We start from the raw sequence: 24,944 nt of genomic DNA on the forward strand, positions 1-24,944 counted from the left end.
AGAGAAAAGAGACAGGCTTGGAAGGTCTGGAAAAATGGGGGTAGCAGGGAATTGTATCAGACTGCCAAAAGAGAAGCTAAGAGACAGGTTTATTTAGCCAGAGGGGAAGCAGATAAGAAAAAATTTGCCAATGTTCTGCGCCGTGAGGACCAAAGACTGGAGGTGTTTCGCGTTGCAAGACAGTGTGTGAGAGAGAATCGTGATGTGGTAGGAGAGAAGTGTGTTCGCATGGAAGATGGTTCACTTGCGCTAAATGAGGATGCAAAGAGAGAGGTTTGGAGATGCCACTATGAAAGTTTGCTGAATAAAGAAAATGAATGGGATAAAGAGAGTCTGCCGAATGTTGACCCAACAGAGGGACCAGCTATCCAAGTTGATAGTTCCGTGGTAGCTAAGGCAATTAGAAGCATGAAGACAGGAAAAGCCCCAGGCCCATCAGGAATCACTGCAGAGATGCTCAAAATGTCTGGTAGTGTCGGCTATAGCCTAGTCACCCATATAGTTAATCAGGTGATACACAAAGGAGTCATACCCAATGACTGGTGTAGCAGCATAATAGTCAACTGCTACAAAGGTAAAGGTGATGCCCTAGATACAAATAACTACAGAGGTATCAAGCTGTTGGATCAGGTGATGAAGGTTACGGAGAGGGTCATAGCCCAACTAATTAGAGAGAGAGTTAGTTTGGAGATGCAGTTTGGGTTTGTGCCAGGGAAAAGTACTACTGATGCTATATTCCTGGTAAGGCAGCTGCAGGAGAAATACCTAGCCAAAGATAAGCCCCTGTACCTGGCTTTTGTTGACATGGAGAAAGCCTTCGACAGGGTCCCCCGATCCCTTATCTGGTGGGCAATGAGGAAACTAGGGATAGATGAATGGTTAGTGAGAGCTGTGCGGGCCATGTGTAGGGACGCTGCTAGTAGGGTGAGGGTTGGAAACGAGTACAGTGAAGAATTCCGGGTAGAGGTAGGGGTCCACCAAGGCTCAGTACTCAGCCCCCTCCTATTTATCATAGTCCTCCAGGCAATAACGGAGGAATTCAAGACAGGATGCCCTTGGGAGCTCCTCTATGATGATGACCTTGCTCTAATTGCTGAGTCGCTGTCAGAACTGGAGGAGAAGTTTCAGGTGTGGAAACAAGGATTAGAATCGAAGGGCCTCAGAGTCATAATCAGTAGGAAGGTAGACAAATCACAAACGCCTTCAGGTAGATGGCCCTGCTCGATCTGTAGAAAAGGTGTAGGTAGAAACTCTATAAGATGCACCAAGTGTAAGCTATGGACACATAAGAGGTGCAGCAATGTCAAAGGAAGGCTAACTAGGAAGATGGTTTTTGTATGTGGCAGATGCTCAGGAACAATAAACACTGAAAATGCTCTGAGACCAACTTCCGTCACTTTCCAGGGAAAAACTAGAAATAGTTGATAGTTTCCGTTACCTAGGTGACCAAGTCAGCAGCGGGGGCGGGTGTGCTGAAAGTGTAACTGCTAGAGTAAGAATAGCTTGGGCAAAGTTCAGAGAGCTCTTACCTCTGCTGGTGACAAAAGCCTCTCGCACAGAGTGAAAGGCAGACTGTATGATGCGTGTGTACGAACACAGCCATGCTACATGGCAGTGAAACATGGGCCGTGACTGCTGAGGATATGCGTAAGCTTGCAAGAAATGAAGCCAGTATGCTCCGATGGATGTGTAATGTCAGTGTTCATAATGGTCATGTGGCGAATGGATGAAAGATAGTGTGTGAAAAAGTGGCCACACCACATAGCGGTGAGGGAACCTGTGGAAGAGGCAGACCCAGGAAAACCTGGGACGAGGTGGTGAAGCACGACCTTCGAACTTTAGGTCTCACTGGGAAATGACTAGCCCGGAGTCCTCTGGAAGTGTGCTGTGCGCGAGAAGACCCGGCAGGACAATTGAGTCCATAACCCGTGTGCCTTCTACTTGTGATGGAGCCAGCCTACGTAGCATACCTTCCCTTCTTGGGACACAAAACTCTACTTGTGAAGACCTGTTGAGGCAGTGAGGATCAGAATCGAAATCGATCAATGGAAATTGCAGATGTGTTACCAGTGCCGGTGGCATGTCGAAACTCTACTTGTGAAGACCCTACGTTGAGGCAAGTGAGGATCAGAATGGAAATCGATCAAAATTGAAATCGATCAATGGAAATTGCAGATGTGTTACCAGTGCCGGTGGCATGTCGAAACTCTACTTGTGAAGACCCGTGAGGCAAGTGAGGATCAGAATGGAAATCGATCAATGGAAATTGCAGATGTGTTACCAGTGCGGTGGCATGTAAGAGAACATCTTTTCGCGACCGTTGCCAGCACCGCCCCGTTTCGTGTCCATTGCCAACCTCGCTGGCCCTTGTGCCGGTGCACATAAAAAGCACCATCCGTTCGTGGCCGTTTGCCAGCTCTGTCTGGCACCTGTGCGGGTGGCACGTAAAAAGCACCCACTACACTCACGGAGTGGTTGGCGTTAGGAAGGGCATCCAGCCGTAGAAACACTGCCAGATTTGACTGGGCCTGAATGAAACCTTCTGCTTCGCAGACCCCAGTAGAACCGTCCTACCCATGCTAGCATGGAAAACGGACGCTAACAACGACGATGATGATTATGATGATGATATATATATATATACATATATATATATATATATAGATATATATATATATATAATATATATATATATATATATATATATATATAGTATATATATACATATATATCTATATACATAATATATATCTCTCTACTTATATATATATATATATATATAGTATATATATATATAATATATATATATATATATATATAATATATATAGCTATATACATAAACATTATTTATATGATACTACTTTGGGTGACTGAATTTGGTTGACAGAAACAGTGGAAGCCTGTTATGTGTACATTCATACATACATATATATATGTATATATATGTATATATGTATATACATATATATATATATTATTCAAAACAGTTTGGTTCGGCTCCATGCAACTATAAGTTTTGTGGGCCTCTGACAGAAATCCTTCTCTTTCAGGCTTACATTACCAATTCAGTATTCTATGCCTGAAAGAAATAGGCCACTGTCAAAGGCCCGCATATCTTTAAGCCACAAGGAGCTGAATCAAACTGTTTTAATTAATGCTGTAACATCTAAATGTGTTGAATGCCTTTTTCTCTTTTGTTCTTCCACTCACTTATAGATATCATCATCATTATCATCTTCATTTAACATCTGCCTTCCATGCTGGCACACACACACACACACACACACACACAATATATATATATATATATATATCTATAATATATATATATATACATATATATATATATATATATAGTTTTGACTATTTATTAAAATTTTATTATTGATTAAGTCTTTCCTGGTTTGTTTTGCAAAATAGTGGTTTTGTCTCTAATAATATTTTATAATATTTACTATAAAATTGGATTTAATCCTAAATCTGATTTTTTTCCCTGTAAATTTGATTTATTCCCTAATATTTATTATATATACATATATATATATATATACACACATACATATATACATATATATATAATCCCAAAAATGGAACAAGAATGCAACAGACAACAATAAAAGATCCAGTCGGATAGACGATACAATGACAGACAGGAAAAACAACAAAAAGACGGACAAGAAAAAAACAAGGATGGGTCATTCATGGCCTTCTCTCCTCAGTCAAATTTCCAGATTATCCTTAAAGTTTTGGCCAGTTACACTTCAGACTATTCAAATCTGGCTGGCCCCAAAAATCTAAGCATTGAATATTTTGGGAGAAAGCAAGCAAATATATATACAACATCAAAGACAAAAAAAAACACAAAATCAGAGAAAATGTTACACAATTACAAATACAAGCAGCAAGAAAATAACAACAAATGTCTTTTGACGAATAGAGATGGCTGAAGTTGAACTGGTGTGTGTAGAGTGAAAGCCTTGAGGCAGAAACATAGATGAACATAAGAAATGAAAATCATGAGAAAGGAATATAAGAAATGCTTCATGGCCAGCAATCAAGCCAAGAAAAAAAGAGCATGCTTGGCCAACCACTGATCACGTAGAAGGAAAGGAGAAAAGTAAGAGGCAGAGGGATTGAAAAGGTAGGGTAGAAAGAGAAAGAGAAAATATCAAAGGGACATAAAGAAGGTACAAGGGAGATAAACAAGGAAAAATAGGTGGATTAAAGAAAGAGAAGGCCAAGAAATGTGGGAGAGGAGGAACGAGAAAAGGAAAAGAGGAAAGAAAGAAGAAAGTATGAGGGGGACCAAAAGAAAGAGTCGTACAGAATTTAGATTCATACTTACTTTCAAAGTGAGCAGAATGTTGATACACAACAGCAAAGGGAAAAAATAGTATTTCAAACTTCATGCAATAAGATTCCTAAATAATACAGTTCTACTGTCTTTGGTGTGAAAACGTTCAAATAGCCTTCAACGTCTTTTTGCTCACTTTCTTCTTTGCCATTCTTTGTTACTAATGTTCCAAGTAAAATACATGGGTACTTCAGCATCAAGCAATGATTTTGCAAAGTCATCATTGATGCACAATGAAAAGAATTATCTCAATGTTGTTTTCATATGTCGTTCATTGACAGCCATATATCCTCATTATTTCTGAGCAATATATTTTGTTCATCCAGAAGATGAACTTGCAGTTTCAATATTGCAGGTGTTCTTTCATGAATTTAAAATCCTAAAATGGATGCAACTGCTTTGGATGGTCCACTATACCTACCGAATAGATTTTGACTAATTTTGATATTGTTGAACAGCAGCTATTATTGATATTATTTGAACAGCAGCTTGATCATTTCCTTTCAGCGTGTACTCAGTAACATACTTAATTGACCTCACTGAGGCAATGATTTCAACATTCCAGTGGCATTTGAATGCTCTTAAAAGAGTTTCATTATAAGGTACAACCCATTTGTTGGTTTTTTTTTTCCCCCATTCTTATGAGATTCAAATCCTCCCATTGCAACTGGTCTTCATCTATAAAGAGATAGTTTCTTTGTCAGTTTTTCTGGCTTTTGATTAATATCTTATTTTAAATAAAATAGTAACCTTCCCCTTTAAGAAAAAAATCAAGTACTCATGAATCAAAAAAATCTCATAAAAAATAGGGAGAATTTCTCTTTAAGTCCAGATCACTTGAGATTTGTATAACTGATTAAGGGAAGAAACAAGAAAGTCAGAAAAAAAAGGACTGACAGCAGTAGCTACCGATGGCTCTTTGAAATGTCAACATTTTCAACTTGATTTTTTTTTTCCGTAAAGGGGGAAATGACTATTTTATTTGTAATCTTTATCATTTTAATCAAATGGCAGGAAAACAAACTTTGAGTTTTAGTCTTATATATATATACATACACATATATATATATATGGTGGCTGCCCCCTCGTTATCGAGTATGGCCATTGCACGAAGCTTAATCCATGTTGTTATTGTGCAATGCCTGTGCAAGAGGATTTTTTTTTAAAGTGAGGAAAGGCTGTGCACTGAGTCAATCCCACTCACTAAGCAACAGCAGCCAGTTACGTGAGTTACCTTCTCCTAGAAGGATGCCCTAACAAAGGCTAGGAGTCCTTCACTCCCAATGGTTTAACCGCACGATCAGGTATTCAGTCCAATTATTTCTATGTCCCCACGCATGATACAACCGTAAGACATTTATTGGATGGCGGTTGACTCTCAAGAGTTCCTCCGCTCTTTGACAGGTTTTGTTTTTCATCCCGCAGGGTGTCCAATAAAAACCCTCCTCACCAAGCAAGCTTAGTGGGGTTGCCGGTTTAGTCGCCGTATATATACATATATATACATACACACATACATATGCACATACATATATATACATATATATACTTATATATACACACATATATGCACACACACACATGCACACACACACACATATATATATATGTGCTGGTGATTGTTGCCAGTGTTGCCTTTCTGGCACATGTGCCAGTGGCATGTGAAAAACAACATTCAAGTGCGGTTGTTGCCAGTACCGCCAGACTGGCTCTCATGCGGGTAGCATGTAAAAAAACACCTTTTGAGTATGGTCGTTGCCAGAACTGCCAACTGGCACATAAAAGCACCCACTAAACTCTTGGAGTGGCTGGCATTAGGAAGGGCATCCAGCTGTAGAAACTTTGCAAGATCAGATTGAGCCTGGAGCAGCCTCTGGCTCACCAGTCCTGAGTCAAACCGTCCAACCCATGCAAACATGAAAAGCAGACGTTAAATGACAATGATGATGACATATATATATATATATATTATATCGTTACACACACGCGCACACATATACACACCTTGCCTATATATATACATCACTCTTACACACATTCAATCTACTCATTATATACCACCACGACACTGGACCACACACACACTACTACTCAACACAACGCTGGCACGCTACATACGCCCCAACCCCTTCCCCTCCCTCCCTTCCTCCTTCCTTCTTTTTCTTACTACTGACCTCCCTTCCTCCTTCCTTTTTTTCTTTTTCTGTCTCTAGCTGACCACTAGTCTCGCCCTACCTCACACGCCTACACACAGACGCACACACTAACACACACACTATATTTTTTTGTTTTTTTTTTTCATCTCGCCTCACACACACACATACACACACGCACATGCACACACTCACACATACACACACATCTGCTGGGTTACCAACCTTGTCTCCACTCTTTTGTCTTTAAAAACCCACTTTGCTCTTGTTATCATCAACATCCGCCTTCACCATGTGCAACTCGTAAACACCAGTCGTCTTTTTCTCTTTCCTGTTTCCTGCCCGCTCTGGGATCTTTCTTTCCTCTCTCTCTCCTTCTTTATGTTTCCGACGAAGAGCTCCGCTCGAAACGTCATACCTCCCTGCTTCCATCTCCTGAGCGCCTATTAATAATAATACTGTAATTTTCCTGTTTGTGTTGTTTTTTTGTTTCCCTTTTGGATTAAATTATATATATATATATATATACACACATACATATATATATATATATATATATATAATATACACACATACATACATATATATCATCATCATTTAACGTCTGCTTGCTCATGCTAGCATGGGTTGGACGGTTCAACTGGGGTCTGGGGAGCCCGAAAGCTGCACCAGTCCAGTCAGATCTGGCAGTGTTTCTACAGCTGCTGATGCCCTTCCTAACGCAACCACTCCGAGAGTGTAGTGGGTGATTTTATGTGCCACCGACACAGGTGCCAGACGAGGCTGGCAGATATATATATATATATATATATATATATTATATATATATATATAATCTATATATATATTTGGATAAAAATAGTTATCGCCAGTTTGTAGGGTTACCCATAAAGCACTTAGCTTTACAACATTTTGTCAGACCCTAATGGATAGTCGCCTATAAACTCTTCTCAAACCCCACTCTTTTGAAGAGAGGTTATAAACCACCGACTATTAGAATATGACAAGACATTGTAAAGCTAATGCTCTATAACTTAGAGTGTGCTTCTCTTTTGGATTCATGAATTACTAATGATATGTGTCTATATATATATATGTATATTTTGCTTAGGCATTGTTAGAATGATAACTTGGTATAGAACTTAATTTACATATGCTTCAGAACAAAGAACTGGTTGAGTACAGAGTGGTGATAAGAAAATAAGATAACAAAGTAATAAGTGATTATCTTATGAACTTCATATGATAATCATTTATTCCTTGTTCTTTAACTGATATATACATATATATATATATAATATATATATATAATATATATATTATATAATGTGTGTGTATGTATGTATATGGTGTATGTATACATATATATGTGTATGTATATATATATATATATATATATACTATATATATATATATATATATATATGTATAGAGAGAGAGAGAGAGAGAGAGAGAGAGATGAGTGTATTTTTCCCTTGTTTACAATTAGCATGGAAAAAATAGATAAACAGTTATCAGGGTAGCAAAAAATCACACAAGTGAAAAAGGGCATAACACCTTGTTTTTAAAGGTAGAAACTCCGGGTTTATGTGAAATATTTTGTATAATATATATAAATAAATAAATGGAGTTAAATGCAGGTGTTATTCAAATTCTTTTGCTCCCGACACATGTTTCGAAGATATCATTGGTATTATTCCAAAGGATTAAATGGTGTAAAACAATGTAATCTTCTCTTCAAGGAAATGAAGAAATAAACTTGTCAATAAGACATTTTGACAGAATATGATGGATATGTATAGTGATTAACTGAACACTATTAAGTTATTTTTAAAAAGACATTAGAGGATATAACGTCAAAGGTAGCCTATAGGAAAAGGAGGGGTAAAGGAAAGAAAAAATCAGAAACCAAATAAATAAGAAATATAAAATGATATGTGAATTAAATAAAATCCTAAAGTCTTAGAAAAAGCTATATCTAGTGGAAGTGTAATGTATGAAGAAAATCAATGTTTAAATTATATGTAATGGTAGATATCACTTATATGAACTAAATATGTGTTTCTGCCAATGTTTACATTGATAAGCATGCTCTATAACTGTGTTTCAATAGCCAATCTTATGTGATTCGCTTTTGGTGAAGAAGGGAATTTGATACTGCTGCCCTCTTTGAGTTTCCTGCCTTGATATAGGTTTATCTGCGACCTTGGATAGCAGAAGGTCAAGTTGTTTCTTGAAAACATCTTCCCCTACTCTATGAAGATCCCTCAGGTATGCTGGCAAGGTATTAAATACCTGTGGGCCTTTGAATCCCAAGCTATTGCAGTACATGGTCCTTGCTCTTGGCAGGATAGCTGGGACCTTTGGAACAGTGCAGTGATGCCCAGCTTGGACATCACTGCATATATATAAACACACACATGCACCCACACACACACTGTTAATCCAGAAATGTTTATTTTTCTCTTCATTTCCTTTCCTCATTCCTTTCTGTTGAAGAGCATAGGCTCAAAATGTCACTGACATTTCCATTTTTCCTGATTATCAAACTAATACACCTTCTTTTTTTTAAGCCTAGTACTTATTTTATCCGTCTCTTTTACTTAACTACTAAGTTATGGGGTTATAAATACACCAACACCGGTTCTCAAGCAGCGGTGGGGGACAAACACAAAGACATACACACAGACATACATACATACATACATACATACATACATACATACATGTATATATGTGTGTGTGTGCACATACGACAGGCTTCTTTCAATTTCCATTTACCAAATCCCCTCACAAGGCTTTGGACAACCCAGGGTATAGTAGAAGACATTTGCCCAAATTGTCATGCAGTGGGACTGAACCCAGACCCCATGGTTGGGAAGCAAGTGTTTTACCACACAGTCACACTTGCGGCTGTGTTTAAACTCAGTTATATCATCTTACGTCATATAAGACAAACATATACAAGGCTCAAAATACTATTAAGACAAGGCTGTATTCAACACCTCTATGTTTTTCTAACACAAAATAAGAAAATAAATATATTGTTGTATGTGTGAATGTATATGTGTGTGTCTGTGTGTATCTGTACCTGTGTGTATCTTGCTATTGTTTATTGTTCTAGTCTAATGTAAATATAGACATAAGAAGGATTTGTATGCACCTGGGAGACGTAAAAGTTTTTCTGTAGGTGTATGTATGCATGTGTAAGTATATGTGTGTGTGTGTATGCGTGTGTATGCAAGGAGTGTGTGCATGTAAGTGTATATACACATGTATGTGTGTGTATGTATACATATAGTATACATATGTATGTCCACATGCATATCTATATCTATATATATATATATATATATATATATATATACACATATGTATGTACACAGACATACACAATATATATACATATATGTATGTATGTCTATTTTTAAAAAATCATCATAGGCGCAGGAGTGGCTGTGTGGTAAGTAGCTTGCTAACCAACCACATGGTTCCGGGTTCAGTCCCACTGCGTGGCATCTTGGGCAAGTGTCTTCTGCTATAGCCCCGGGCCGACCAATGCCTTGTGAGTGGATTTGGTAGACGGAAACTGAAAGAAGCCTGTCGTATATATGTATATATATATGTGTGTGTGTGTGTGTGTGTGTTTGTGTTTGTCCCCCTAGCATTGCTTGACCACCGATGCTGGTGTGTTTACGTCCCCGTCACTTAGCGGTTCGGCAAAAGAGACCAATAGAATAAGTACTGGGCTTACAAAGAATAAGTCCCGGGGTCGATTTGCTCGACTAAAGGTGGTGCTCCAGCATGGCCGTAGTCAAATGACTGAAACAAGTAAAAGAGTATATATGTTTGTATATGCACACTCACATACACACACACACACTCACACACACACACACACACACACACACACACACACATGCGCATGCATACCTGTACACAGGTGTATCTATCTTCACCATCAACAATAACTTCCTTATGATATATCATGAATCTTTATAACTGGAGTATTTTCTGTTGTCAGTATCAATGTCTGATCCTAATCTCCTCATGTTACAATTAGCCATATACTTGTACTCCTAGGCAGCTGTGGTTAGGATATTTATTTTAACCATCAAGTTTCTTTGATTCTTTGTATTCTTTCAGGCATACCTGGACCACAGGAGATTTCATTACACCGATATCTTTTTCATACTAGAGAGCTTGGTTTTCTCTAGAGTAAAGGTGTTCCTGACCTTCTTTTTCATGAACTGTTCATGATCAATTTCAGGTATCATATTCTCAAATCATGCACTCTAGTATTTTGTCCATGTTGTACTCCACTTGGACTAACATATATCTCTTGTTCCACAATTGTTCTCTAATATACATATGTGTATATATATATATATATATATATATATATATATATATATATATATATAAATTTAATGGGCAATATATAGGATTTAACTAATCCAGTGCTACTTATAAAAAAGTTCCTTTAATGAATCAGGCTTTAATGAATAGTAAAGCAATTGGTGAAATAATTTTTTTCATTTGAGACCTCCTCTCTTTCTTTTGGTCGCACCAGTTGATCCTGTTTCCTCTTATCACCCACGAACTTCTCCACTGGACTTTCTACCTTTCTATCCTTTTCGGATTCTCTTTTGGACATTTTACACTCCGGCTCCACCTCTCCTACCTATGGATTACTCTGGACTCTACTTTTTATATATATAAGAAGCTTTCTTCTCAAGCACATGGTTCTGGGTTTAGTCCTACTGTGTGGCACCTCGGGCAAGTGTCTTCTACTATAACCTCAGGCCAACCAGAACCTTGTGAGTGGATTTGGTAGATAGAAACTGAAAGAAGCTCATCATATATATGTGTGTGTATATATTTATGTATATGTGTCTTTGTGTCTATATTTGTCTCCCCATCACTGCTTGACAACCGATGTTGGTGTATTTATATCCCTGTAATTTGGTGGTTCAGCAAATGACAATGATAGAATAAATACTAAGGCTTACAAAGAATAAGTTCTGGGATCAATTTCTTGGACTAAAAAATAACTTTTTAAGGCAGTGCTTCAGCTTGGCTACAGTCAAATGACTGAAACAAGTAAAGAAATAAAAGAATGTGTGTGTGTGTGTGTATTCTTTTAACATCATAAAGTTAAACCCTTTATGGATGGGAAACCCAGGGTAACCCCATAGACTGGCTTTCACCAGGAAAAAAAGAATATATATATAATATATATATATATAATATATATATATATATAGAGAGAGAGAGAGAGAGAGAGAGAGAGAGAGAGAGAGTTGTGTGTGTGTGGAAGGGCATAGTTTCATGATTAGACTGTTGCACTCATGTTCACAAGATTGTGGTTTCCATTCCTGAACCAGACAATGCACAAATTATATAGCTAAATCAAATGTCCTTGTCAAGTCTCACCAAACTATTTACTTTTTAATTTCTGCTTAAATTTATACCTGCCAATTCAAGGGGAAGCTACTTCTAATCACTTTAGAAAAGGCAGTCACAAAATCACAATTTCAGTTGCAGTTCACATTGGAGTCTTAGTGGCATACCAATTTGAGCACTCAGCACATACCTATTAGCTTGAGTCACCCTGAGCAAAACCTGGAATGTAAAAAGCACCAGTTGAGCATTGGGCCTCATGGAGGCAATGCCAGTGGCACATAAGAGAACCCATTACACTCTTGGAGTGTTGGCATTAGGAAGGGCATCCAGTCATAGAAACCATGCCAAATCAGACTGGAGTCTGGTGCAACCTCTCAGCTTACCAGCCCTGGCCAAACCATCCAACCCATGTCACCATGGACAATGGACTGTAAATGATGATGATGATATATATATGCATGTGTGTATGTGTGTGGTGTGTGTGTATGTATATAAGTATGTATGTATGTATGTATGTATGTATGTATGTATGTATGTTTACATGTATATATATACATATATCTTTTATCTTTTACTTGTTTCAGTCATTAGACTGTGGCCATGCTAGGGCACCACCTTCAAGAATTTTTGGGGGGTCAAATGCATTAATCCCAGTACTTATTTTTTTAAAGTTTGAGACTTATTCTATTGGTCCCTTTTGCCAAATCACTAAGTTACAGAGACGTAAACACACACCTCCAGTTGTCAAGCAGTGGGAGGGGAGACAAGCACAGACACACACACATATTTATGTATATATGCCAGTCTTCTTTCAGTTTCTGTTTACCAAATCCGCTCACAAAGCTTTGGTTGACCCAGGGTTATAGTAGAAGACACTTGTCCAAGGTGCACACATTGGGACGGAATCTGAGACCATGTGGTTGGGAAACAAACTGCTCACCATGTAGTCATGCCTGCATCGATCTACAGATATTTTTATCCAACATTGTGTGTTATGATGCATGTAAACATATGTATATATATATAAGGCAAGATGTGTGTGTGTGTACATGATTGTAGTTTATGCACATCCACAAATTAGCACTATATCACTCAAATTTTAGGAGGACATTCGTCAACACCCTATCTGGGTTTTGTCAACATATTTTTTTCCCAAGGCACCCATGGATAGCGGTAAAAATCTATTTTCAGCCATAGCTTTTAGTGGTAAAAATCTATTTTCAGCCATAGCTTTTTGACGGCATCTAACAAAAAAAAAAAAACAAGATAAAGAAAAGTGGAAGAGAGGCAGATAGTTTTGCGGGAAAAACAAAGTGAGAGAGGGAGAGAGAGAGAGTAAGTGACAACATTCATCTCTATATATACAAATGGCAAAATGTCTCTGTGTGTGTCCTTTATACAAATGCACAATATTTCAGTTAGAGGGCTTGCACTTTCTATGGTCATTCAAAACTGTCCAAGGGTGGTTGTGCACATCTTTACATTTCCCTAGTCACCCCGCAAAGCCATTAAAAATCAATAGAAGTGACTTTTTTGTGAATTTTCTATCCAAAACCCAATCAAAATGCTTGAAACTTGATACGCCAATTGAATGCCAGCTAGCTGTATGTGATTGGTCGGAGATTTGGACAGTACTCACATGTATGTCTGCATGCACGCAGCTGTATATGCATGCACTAGCACTATGACCCAGTAACGCTGGGTCATAGTTCTAGTAAAAAATAAAATGTAAAATGTTTTGTTTTTTCTTAAACACAAGATATAGTGTTCAAATTCAGGATGTTTTTGAAAGACATTATATTTTATAATCATAGTATATATACTTTCTCACACAACAATTACAATATATATATTTTAAATCATTCATCTTTCTCCCTCCTCTCTGTCTCTCTCACACACATTACTTTTGGTGCGAAAGAGTTTTGTTTTTATTTTACGCCGAGTAAAAAAGGGTTTTGTTGAGAATTCATTTATTTAACAACAAAGAAACAAAAAGGGTTTTGTAGCATATTAGGAGGCCAGAGTAGTTGATTCTATGCAAAAAAACCGATTTTTTTTCTATGTGAAAATCATGTGAACTGTTAATCTACAAATTTAACAACATTTTTTCCAATCATTTTTGTTTATGAACATGTATGCATGCACAAAACATCAATAGGTGTATGTACGTACGTGTGTGTATGTGTGTTCGTGTCTGTTGCCCATATATATTTATATTATATTATATTATATTATATATATAATATATATATATAATATATATAATATATGTATAATATAACCAATTTCAATGGATTTTGCCCAAATTTGACGTCGATATTACTTAGTTTGGTTTGAAATAAAGAACTTGATTAGCTTAATAATCATAACTTAATCCCGGGCAAGGCCAGGTTATACTGCTAATTACATCTCTTATACCTTGTATGTTCATGGACAGAAAAAGAAAGAACAGCTGTACATTTCACAAATTTCGACTTCTTTGTCAGTAGTTGTGCACTTTCTTTTACTATCCATGAGCACATTGCTTACAAACCCAATGATGATGAACATCATCATCATCATTTAACGTTTGTTTCTCATGCTGGCAGGGGTCAGACAGTTTGACAGAGGCTGACTAAGCAGAAGACTGCACCAGGTTTCATTGTCTTTTTTGGCAAGGCTTTTATGGCTGGATGCCCTTCCTAACACCAACCAACTTACAGAGTGGACTGAGTGCTTTTTACTTGGCATCAGCGCTGATATTGGTTTCAAATTTTGGTGCAAGGCCCACTAGTTTGGGAGAAGGAGTAAGTCGATTACATCAACCCCAGTATTCAACTGCTACTTATTTTATCAACCTTGAAAGGAAGGAAGGCAAAATCAACCTCAGTGCAGTTTGAACTTTGAATGTAAGGACTGTTGAACTGTTTAGCACTTTGCCCAGCATATTAATGATTCAACCTGCCTGCTGCCTTTATAAATCCTCTGATATTTCTACTCTAGGCACAAGGCCTCAAATCTTTTGTGGGGTAACAGTCGGTTAGATCAACCCCAGTATGCAACTGGTATTTAATTTATTGACCCCAAAAGGATGAAAGGTAAAGTTGACCTTGGTGGAATTTGAACTCAGAATGTAAACGCAGACAAACTACCGCTAAGCATTTTGCCCAGTGTGCTAACGTTTCTGCCAGCTCCCTGCCTACCAACCCACTGATATTAGTGGCTAAACTAAGCTGGATTGACCAAATGAGATGAAAGAGCAGTTAGACTTTAAATATATCAGCTAAAGTGTGCATAAGGATATAACTGTGACTGTATGGACCTGTAAAGAGTGTGTGCATATTGTCTGTAACTGTGTATATGATTGTGTGTAAATGTGTGTGTGTGTGTGTGCATATGTGTGTTTGGCTATGTGTGCATGTATGTGTAGCTGCTATATGTAGCTATGTATATATGTGCATATGTTTGCTAAAATGTATTCATGCATCCGTATATCTTTCTTATTTCTATACTGCCCACAAGGGGCTACACACAGAGGGGACAAACAAGGACAGACAAACGGATTAAGTTGATTATATCAACTCCAGTGCATAGCTGGTACTTATTTAATTGACCCCGAAAGGATGAAAGACAAAGTCAACCTCGGCGGAATTTGAGCTCAGAACGTAGCGGCAGACGAAATACTGCTAAGCATTTCGCCCGGCCAGCTCGCCGCTTTGTGTATATCTTTCTTTGTGTGTGTGTGTGTGTGTGTGTGTGCGTGCGTGTGCGTATGTGTGTGTGTGCGTGTGTGTGTGTGTGTGTGTATGTTTGAGCATGTGTTTAAGTGCGTGCATGTGTGTTAACTATAAAGCAAAACATATGAAAGCTATTATTTACCTTTTAAGAAGTTGGTGATGCTATAGCAGTAACTATTGTTATTGTTGCTGGTGGTGGGGTGGGGGAGGGCAGCGTTTGTTGTCATCATCCAGGCTGTCAAACTGTTCTAGTAAAACTCCACAATGATAGATACTACGTCTTCAATCACCACAACCACCACCTAAGATGGCTATTGTAATTAATTTCTCCAGACTATTGTTTAATCAGCCAGACCTTGTAAATCCAGTGTCACTGGTATTGTCGTTGGTATTGTTGTTGTTGGTGGTGGTGGTAGAATTAGTATTATTGCTTCTAGGTTTGATTATGTTATGATAGAGGTAAAGTTGGTATGTTATTGATGTCATTGATAGTCTTTATGTTATCGTGTGCACATGTGTGTGTGTGTGTTTTTGCCTCTCCTTGTCTTGACATTGTACAGTATTTGTGCATCAAGATCTTGATGCAGTCTCAGCTTTGCTGGGCAGGGCACATACCTCATATGTCAGATAATCGATTACCAAAAAGATTGCACTTTGGCGAGCTGCAAAAGGGAAAGCGCTCACAAGGCGGCCAGAAGAAGCGCTTTAAGGACACACTGAAAGTCTCACTGAAAGCCTTCAACATCAACCATGACACTTAGGAGCAGTCTGTTCTAGACAGAGAAGAGTGGCGATCAGCTGTCCACAAGGGTGCCAACACATGCGAGACCAATAAGATCATTGCTGCAGAAGACCGCAGACAAGCCAGGAAGAACAGAGCTAACAACCCTGTGGCAGATGCTACCATTCACTGACCACACTGTCAAAGACTCTTTCGAGCACAGATTGGCCTCACTAGCCATCTGTGGACTCACAAAACAAGCCCACCCCTACCCCAGGATGACTAGATGACCTTTGTCGCATCGACGGACAAACTACAGTATTTGTAAACAAACACCACCATCATGCCAGTGTTGTTGTTTGTTTCCAGTCTTCCTTGAAAACATGTCAGGTCATAGGAAAATACTACCTTAGTTGGTAACATATATGGATTAGGCCATAGGAAGGGTATCCATCTGGAGAAAATCTGACTCAACGAATTCTGTCTGACTCATACAAGCATAGGAAAGTAGACATTTAAAACAATGATGATGATAATGTTGGTGATGGTAGTAGTTAGGACATCTAGCAATAATATTAAAATATTTAATATTTGTGATTATGACATCTTTTAAATGTGTTACATCTGTTGGTGGCATGACAATGTTTGTGAATAGTGTTATATTAGTAGCATTCTGATGTTAAAACATCTGTTCATTGAGAATATGACATCTGTTGATTGAGTTAATAAATTTATCACTGGCTTTCAGTCATTTTTTAGTATGAGGAAAAACTCATTGATAATGGTAAATGCTTTGTCATTGTAATTAAAGCATTTTCTAAAGAATAAGACATTTATTATAAGATATTAGGATAAAACCTCTCTCAACAACCCAAAGATACAGTAACTACACAAATCTTGGAAACAATATGGTACCTCATCCTCTTATCATGGAAACCGCATTTACAATGCTCAAATGCTTAAATATTCCACAAACACCAGGCCTCACAGGGTTTAAGGATATCTTATGGTGATCCTACATATATATAACTCTACCAAAGCTCCACCACAAAGACTCAGACACCTCTACTGAACCAAGAAACATTGAATTCCTGGTCATTTTCTGATCTTCTACAAAGTAACATCTACATTGTTGTACTACTCACATCTATGAAATACCTCTGCTGTTGAGCTACGCACAACATCCAAGACCACAACCAAAAAAAATTCATTCAGTTGACTGGTAAATATACTTCCACCAACGGACTACAACTATTGACTTACAGAGGGGTTTGTGTCTTGGCTCTGTTTCTTCTGTTGCTACTATAATAACATATATTAAATGTGGGATGCCAGCTATTAATTTGTTGTCAGTTATGTTCCTTTATACTGGTGTAGTGAGGCACAAAGAAGCCAGTGCTATTTTGAAACTGCGAGATCTTGCCTGCAACCATTGCCATACACAAGACAAAAACAAGATCTTGCCTGCAACTATTATTTAAGGAAAAGACATTTTCCCTCTCATTCTTCTCATGTTGACGCCAAGCAAGACTTTGAAGCTAGGAGCTCACAGTGGACTTTTGTACCGCTGTGATACCACACGCATTGTCTCCAGAGGTTATTGAACCTCACATGTATGGGATAGAAGGCTAACTATGCACTGCTGTGAAGATGGTTACTGAAAGCAAACCCCTTGTACGAAGCACCTGTGAATAAACAGTTATTGAATTTACTCTACCTGAGAGCTTCATTCTTTGTATTTCCAGCTCTTTGAATCAACAGAATAATTATAATGGAAGAAGATACCCCAAAAGTATCATAAAAACCTTCCTTCTATTATACAGGCATCTGATCTTCCAATGGCTTGTAGGGCTGTGTCTGACTGAATATAAATGCTGTCAATACTATTTGTTGGTCTAGTTGTTAGGATGTTGCACTCACAATCACAATTCCCAGACTGACTGGGCATTGTGTTCTTGAGCAAAACACATCATTTCACATTGTTCCAGTCCACTCAGCTGTATATGGGTAACCTTGTGACAGATTGACATACAAGGGTGAGATTGGGACCCAGGAAAATCATCCAAATAGAGGTCTCATGGGCCATGTTTTGTATTCGGCAGTTGAAAGGATGAATAGTACAACCTAACTGATTGGGATTGGTTGTTCGACTATGTCGATGATCAAAAGACAACCTGTGATCAGTGGGCAGGAAGTATTAAAATACTAGAGTTGACTTTTTATTATAGATCTTTTGAATATGGGGTTACGTACTCAACTGTAGAGTAACAGAGAGCCAGGGCAGTTGAACATAGGGTCCAAGGAATTGCACCCCATCATGATTTTGTAGGGTTGTTGATCATATTGTTGCAAGCACTTCTATCTTTGTCTTTTAGGTGTGAATCTTGAAACTGAAGTTTCCACATGACACCTCATGTCCTCTCTATTGTATTACACAAAATACATGTCTTCACTATTGGAAAAACTTTGAACTCTGACCTAGTATAACTCAATATTTTTCACAAATGTTGTACTCAATCCTTAGTCAAGACACTTGGGTCTACTTAAACTTGATTTGTTGCTTATTGTCATTATTATGTTCCTATCTCCTTTGATATTTTATATGAAGATGTGAGAAAACAATAACGAAACCTACTTTTTGTTTATTGCAGAAAACGATGCTTTATTTGAGTGCTGCTCCAGATAAATTATTACTTGGGGCTGAACTGTTTGACTTGAAGAAGAAATACAATGATGGTTATTACAGAGATTTCAACATTGATGACCTGGAGAACTTCCAAGGAGCAGGTACCAGGAAATGTTTAATAATCATATATTTAAAATACTATTTTCTAACTATGATGACAATTTGGTATTGGGGGTTAATGTTTAGATAAGTGTTCAACTCAAACCACGCATTTAACCTTGCAGCCAAGATTGTTTTGTTTTTTCATTTTCTTTTTCCATTTTAGTCAGGAAGAAGTGGTACTGCTCATAGCTTTTGCAGGCTTTTCCAGGACTGATGAAGTTGATACTATTGATGTTCACATTGACTTATTGTAGGCTGATGTCTGTAGAAAAAATGTAAACAGAAACGTAAAACCTATCTAAGCAGTACCATGGTAAAGTTACTGTAATACAAAAGAACACAGGCTAGACTGAATTTTTAGTAGATAGCCTTTCTTGAATTTGAACCTTGAATGTTTAAGCTTGAAAGTCAAAACCACTAGCAAATAAATACTATATTTGTTAATGTTACCCAGAGATAATTGCCAATACTGATTAATATATTCACTAAATATTAACCAGAGTTAATTTTGGTTATATCACTGAGCTCTGTTTTAACACCTACTGACATTGTTTTCCAAGCCAGTTGCTTTTAACACCAGTTTTGGATAGGTGTTGACAGACAAAAAAGAAAATTTGATTTTTACACCAAAAGGACCCATGGAATATTCTGGAACTTTTTAGTGAGGTTATAGAAAGGCTGGAGTTCAGCTCCCCATTGGAATTTTTCTCATTGCAGTTGGGGCCAAATGTCTTTAAACCCACTTTTAATAAAATAATTTTCATCCCTCAACTTTCTCTCTAAGAAATTATTCTTGTTGTAACCAGGGACTGTCCTGTATTTATATGAAATCATTGAATTCTCATCTTACAGCAATTTCACAATTTCTTATACACACATATCATACATAAAACAAACTGTACCTATATATATATAAATGTTAGGTTGTTATTAATAAACATTGTTGAAGGTAATTCTTTCTTCTCAACCTGTTATTACAGATTGAAATGTAATTCAAAATGAAGGAATTATTTCCTTCCTGCCACTAGCCTGAGTTTTCATTTTGTCCAAACAATTATTGCACACACAACCTTTAACTTTCACAAAATAAATCACAATAAGATCCTAATTACTGTCAAGGACTTGATTTCAATGCAGTTCCTGTTGAACATGTCACGGTGTCAAAGAGACTTTGTAATGGATAGCACTACAAGAAACCGGCTCAGACAGGTACATTTCTAGCCTCTAGACCAGAGTTCTTCAACTAAAGTACTGTAACATACTTGCATCCTACGTATATCATGAGAGTGTGCAGCATGGTTCTGTGGGGAGTTGGAAAATGCCATAATATTTGAGTGTGTTTTTATACCATGCACTGATGCATGTGTTCTTCTTTGAGGCTAAGTTGAACACATGCACATAAGATGGTTTTAATACTTTTTCCTTTACGTTGTAAAACTTCTTAATAGCTAATGGTGTGCTGTTACACTTTTAGTACTTTACTCCATGTGCTGAAGATAAAAAAAATTTTTGAAAAATCAATGCTTTATACAATGTTCTAATTATGGCATTACAGCGTAGGATTAAGTTGAAATTTAACAGACTATTTTTGCTTATGCTAATTTCAGAATGAAGGACAGAGTTGATGGTTTGTTGCGTGCAAAGCAACCATACCTTTGACTCCTAAGTAGGTTATTATTCAGTGGAAATACAGGAAGAGATGTTTGGATGGGTTGATATATTGGAGGTGTTGATTTTTTGTAAGTCATTGATGTGAAAAAAAATGTAGAAGAGGCATAAAGAAAGGTCTGGAAACAAGTTATGGTGGAAATGAAGTATTTTCATATTTATTTTTCAACCCTGATGTTCTATCAGAAATATTGGAACAAATCTCCCATTAGATTACATACTTTACTCATCCTAAATATTCAGAGGTTTGCTGGATTTCTTTTTTTTTTTTCCACATTATTTTTTCATATAAAGCAAGTGACCAACGAAAATTCCATTTGGACAGAAATATTTTAATTAAATGCAAATTTAAAGGAGTGCTTAGTTATGCCATAAATTACCAATGGTGTTGGCCTTTACTTCCCAAGATCTGCCAGATGTCACATCCTTGATTATTGTCTATCATTGTGTTAGCTATTTACATGACATTGGTATATATAGGGCATTTTTTCTGTGTGTATACAAGACTAACAGCAATACAATCACCCTGCTCTATTCACTGTCTATTGTCTTCATTGTCAATTTGTGTGTAATTTTGCTTTACTTTCCCACAAAGTTTTCTATTAATTTCCCTATGCAGTGTTAACTTTGTCACAGGTTACACAAATAAATTAGCAAAACAATGTGGTATTTAGAAGTATTTAGAAGTATTTTGAAGTACCTACCAGTAAGGAACATCTAAGATTTAGTCAATCATTTATTGTCTTAGGTTCCTTTTGGTGAAATCTTAACAGCATATATTATATTTTTTAATTTTTATAATTACATCATGAAAGAGGTATTTTAGCTATTTAAAAACATACAAAAACATACTAATCATTTTCAAACATTTGTTTTTTAGTACATTGTACAATGAAGTGTCAAAATAAAGTTTCATCATGCTTCAGCAACCTAGTCATTAACACACTTCCACTGCATCACAAATCACTCGTCAAACAAGTACAACTGTGAAATATTTTAATCATGTTTAGCTGATTAACTCCAATACAAAGACACAACAATAAACACAAGAAAACACTAGAACATGGAAAAAAAACAATGGAAATACAAGACTTAAAATAAAATTATACATCAACTGACTGAAGCAAGTAAAAGAATAAAAGAGTAAGAGAATAGTATTCTGTTGATGTCATACGAATTTAATTAACTTTCAAGAGACTGTAAACTTATTCTTTTGTAAAAATATTTCGAAACATACACGTACAGCTATATATAATAGCATAAGCACCCATTACACACTTGGAGTGGTTGGCATTTGGAAGGGCATCCAGCTGTAGAAACCATGTTAAATCAGACTGGAACCAGATGCAGTTCTCTGGTTTACCAGTTCCAGTCAAACCATCTAATCCATGCTAGCATGGAAAGCAGATCCTAAATTATGAGATGATGGTGATGATGATGATGATGATGATGATGATGATGATGATGATGATCTGTGCGCTTTGAGATATTCCAAAAAGGAATTAGTATACAATTGTATACATTACTACCACAAACTTCACTCACAGTTTTGTACATCTACAGGTTTGAGTTGAGATCGAATAAGTGAAGTTAACAATGATACCTAAACTCACTCTCAAAAAACCCTGTCAGAGAGGTTGCATAAAAAGATATTTTGTGCATATATTTGTACAATACACAAGGTTTGTAAGTTATTTACTATACATACTGCTCTCTCTTTCTCTCTCTTCCTCTCCTCTCTCCTTTCTCCTTCTCTCTCTCTCTTCCCCAATGACCTATTGTGGTTAAGCATCCAATTGCTCTTGAAACGTCCAATGCAGAATTTCCAAACAACCACACAAGAACTAATGATATATACTTGTGTTTATCTCTTACATTATTTCTCTGTATCATAACTAGTAATACTGCTGAGTATAGTAGTTGCTTAACTACTGTACTGGAAGCAGACTAGATGATGATAATCAACATGGAGCATGGAGCTCTAAATTAAATCATGTCAATCATAAATCAATTTGCACACACAAGACAGGCTATGCGCACATATATGCACACGCACTCACAGATATTGAAAGTAGGCCACAACATTTCAGATACCATATTTGAGTATTTGAGGAGCTCTCTGGATGTGGTTGTAGGTGTTAGTACATTGATGTATAGATTGGATACAGGATCCTTTAGAATCTAGGCATATCAACAAGAAGTTAGTGAAGAGACCATCTTCTAGTTTTATCTTGCCTGTTTATACATGTTTAAAATTTAACCTGAAGATGGTGGACCTATGCTATGATGTAATTTATGAATGCATCAATAAAATGCTACCAAATTTCAAATCCCACATGTATTCTTCTTACACAGACACACACACACACACACACACACACACATACACACACACATGCACACACACACACACACATACACACCAAGGAAGTCATATGCTAATTAGGGATTATATAATTCAAGGTATTCCACTGGTTTAATCCATATCATATAATGCGAAAATCATTGGTATATATTTAGGATTATTGAAATTATCAATATTGGGGGAAAAAGAAGAAGAGAGTGGAGAATAAATAGATGTAATTACTAATTCATTTCCTTCTTGTTTTTCCCCCAACATATATATATATATATATATATATATATACGCGAGAAAGAAGCAACAAGAATGGATAGGTTTTTAGTACAATCGTTTCATACAAGGACAGGCTTTATTAAAAGTTGTAAAAATTACAGCATATAAACGTGTCCCGTACTCATCAGCTAAAATACATGTGAGTTCTCTAGACATCCTAGTGGTTGAGGCTATACTCATGAAGTAATGTAGATAATTAAGTAACATAAACAGATTTCCAAAGTTCATTAAAATATTTTAAATGATTAGAATATCCGTAACTAGATAGATAGATATAACTTGATTTCTACTAGTATAGCACTGCTTTAAGTAGATAACTAAGAGTTCTCACACCACAGTTATCTTTTTCCTTATATCTGCATCAGTTTTTAGGGAACAGGGAAATGAATAGTACTTATATGCTGCTTAATTGAGGCTTTACCTAATTTCAAACTCATAATCTTTTAAATTCTTAATTTTAAATCTTAATTGTAATTTTTAATTTTAATTCCTAACTTAATCTAATTTAAGTAGCATAACTCTAATAAAATAAAATGAGATACTATAGCCCCATAATTCTATTTCAAAATTAAATAAATAAGGCTACCCCCTCGGTGATAATATGATTATCTTCATTATGATAGACAATCCCCTAACACCTTGTAAATGATCTTCTAAGATTTGACCTGTAGTCCGTCAATGTATGAATAATAACGGCAACTCCTTAAGACAATAAAATGAATAAATTAAATAAGTAAGTTTTATTGACTTTTTGATAAGATTATACTTAGATTTTCCTAATGTATTTTCTTTTGATTTTAGCATCTGACCCCTAAACCCCTGACTGTGTTATCTCTTTAGATTCTCTTTAAATTCATAGCTGATTTCAACAGCAATAAATTAACTGTTTTACTGGCCAAAGAATAATATTCTCCTCTAGTTCATAGATGCCTGTAAATTAAAACCAGACTTGCCGTCTACTAATTCTTCTGGATAACTAGAACCCTCTTTTTTATTTTTATTTTTTTCCCTTCTTTCCCTATTTCTTTCTCTTTTCTCTTTTTTCTGTTTCTTCTTCTTATTCTCTTTTTCCTTTTCTCTTCTCTTTTAGTCCCCTTTCCCCCCCCCCTTTTTTTGCTCCCTCCTCCCTTATTTTCTCTCTTTTCTTCTATTCCCTTCCCTTTCTATTCTTGGCCTCTCCAGAAGGCCCTTCAGCCTTTATAAGTTAAATAGCTACAGCCTCTTGTAAATAGCAGTAATGTGATTAATGTGGCAAATACCTAATCATATAACAAGAATTGATACCTACCTCATTGTGTTCAACCATTGATAAATTTATCGCCTGTGAATATGAAATTCCTCTTCATTTCTCTGGAAACTTACATCTACACCATTGGAAATTGTGCATCTATACAAAGGATTAATTCACCCTCTCTGTAATGCTAATAAGCAGGAATTGAGACCCACCTCGTTGTGATTAACAATGGATAAATTTGTCTTCTGTGAGTATGTAATCCCTCAT

General features: G+C 36.7%; 1 protein-coding gene across 5 annotated transcripts in view; it reads left to right on the top strand.

The window, feature by feature from the left end:
- LOC115211809 (anoctamin-10) overlaps window positions 1-24,944 on the top strand; it is a 251,375-nt gene that overhangs the window by 191,763 nt on the left and 34,668 nt on the right. For all 5 annotated transcript variants that reach the window (XM_029780514.2, XM_036502909.1, XM_029780515.2 and 2 more), the window contains one exon: window positions 19,004-19,139. In XM_029780514.2, coding sequence (XP_029636374.1) covers window positions 19,004-19,139 — 136 coding nt within the window. The remainder of the gene's footprint in view (window positions 1-19,003; window positions 19,140-24,944) is intronic.

The sequence above is a fragment of the Octopus sinensis genome, linkage group LG5 (genome assembly GCF_006345805.1).
Source record: "Octopus sinensis linkage group LG5, ASM634580v1, whole genome shotgun sequence".
Lineage (NCBI taxonomy): Eukaryota > Metazoa > Mollusca > Cephalopoda > Octopoda > Octopodidae > Octopus > Octopus sinensis.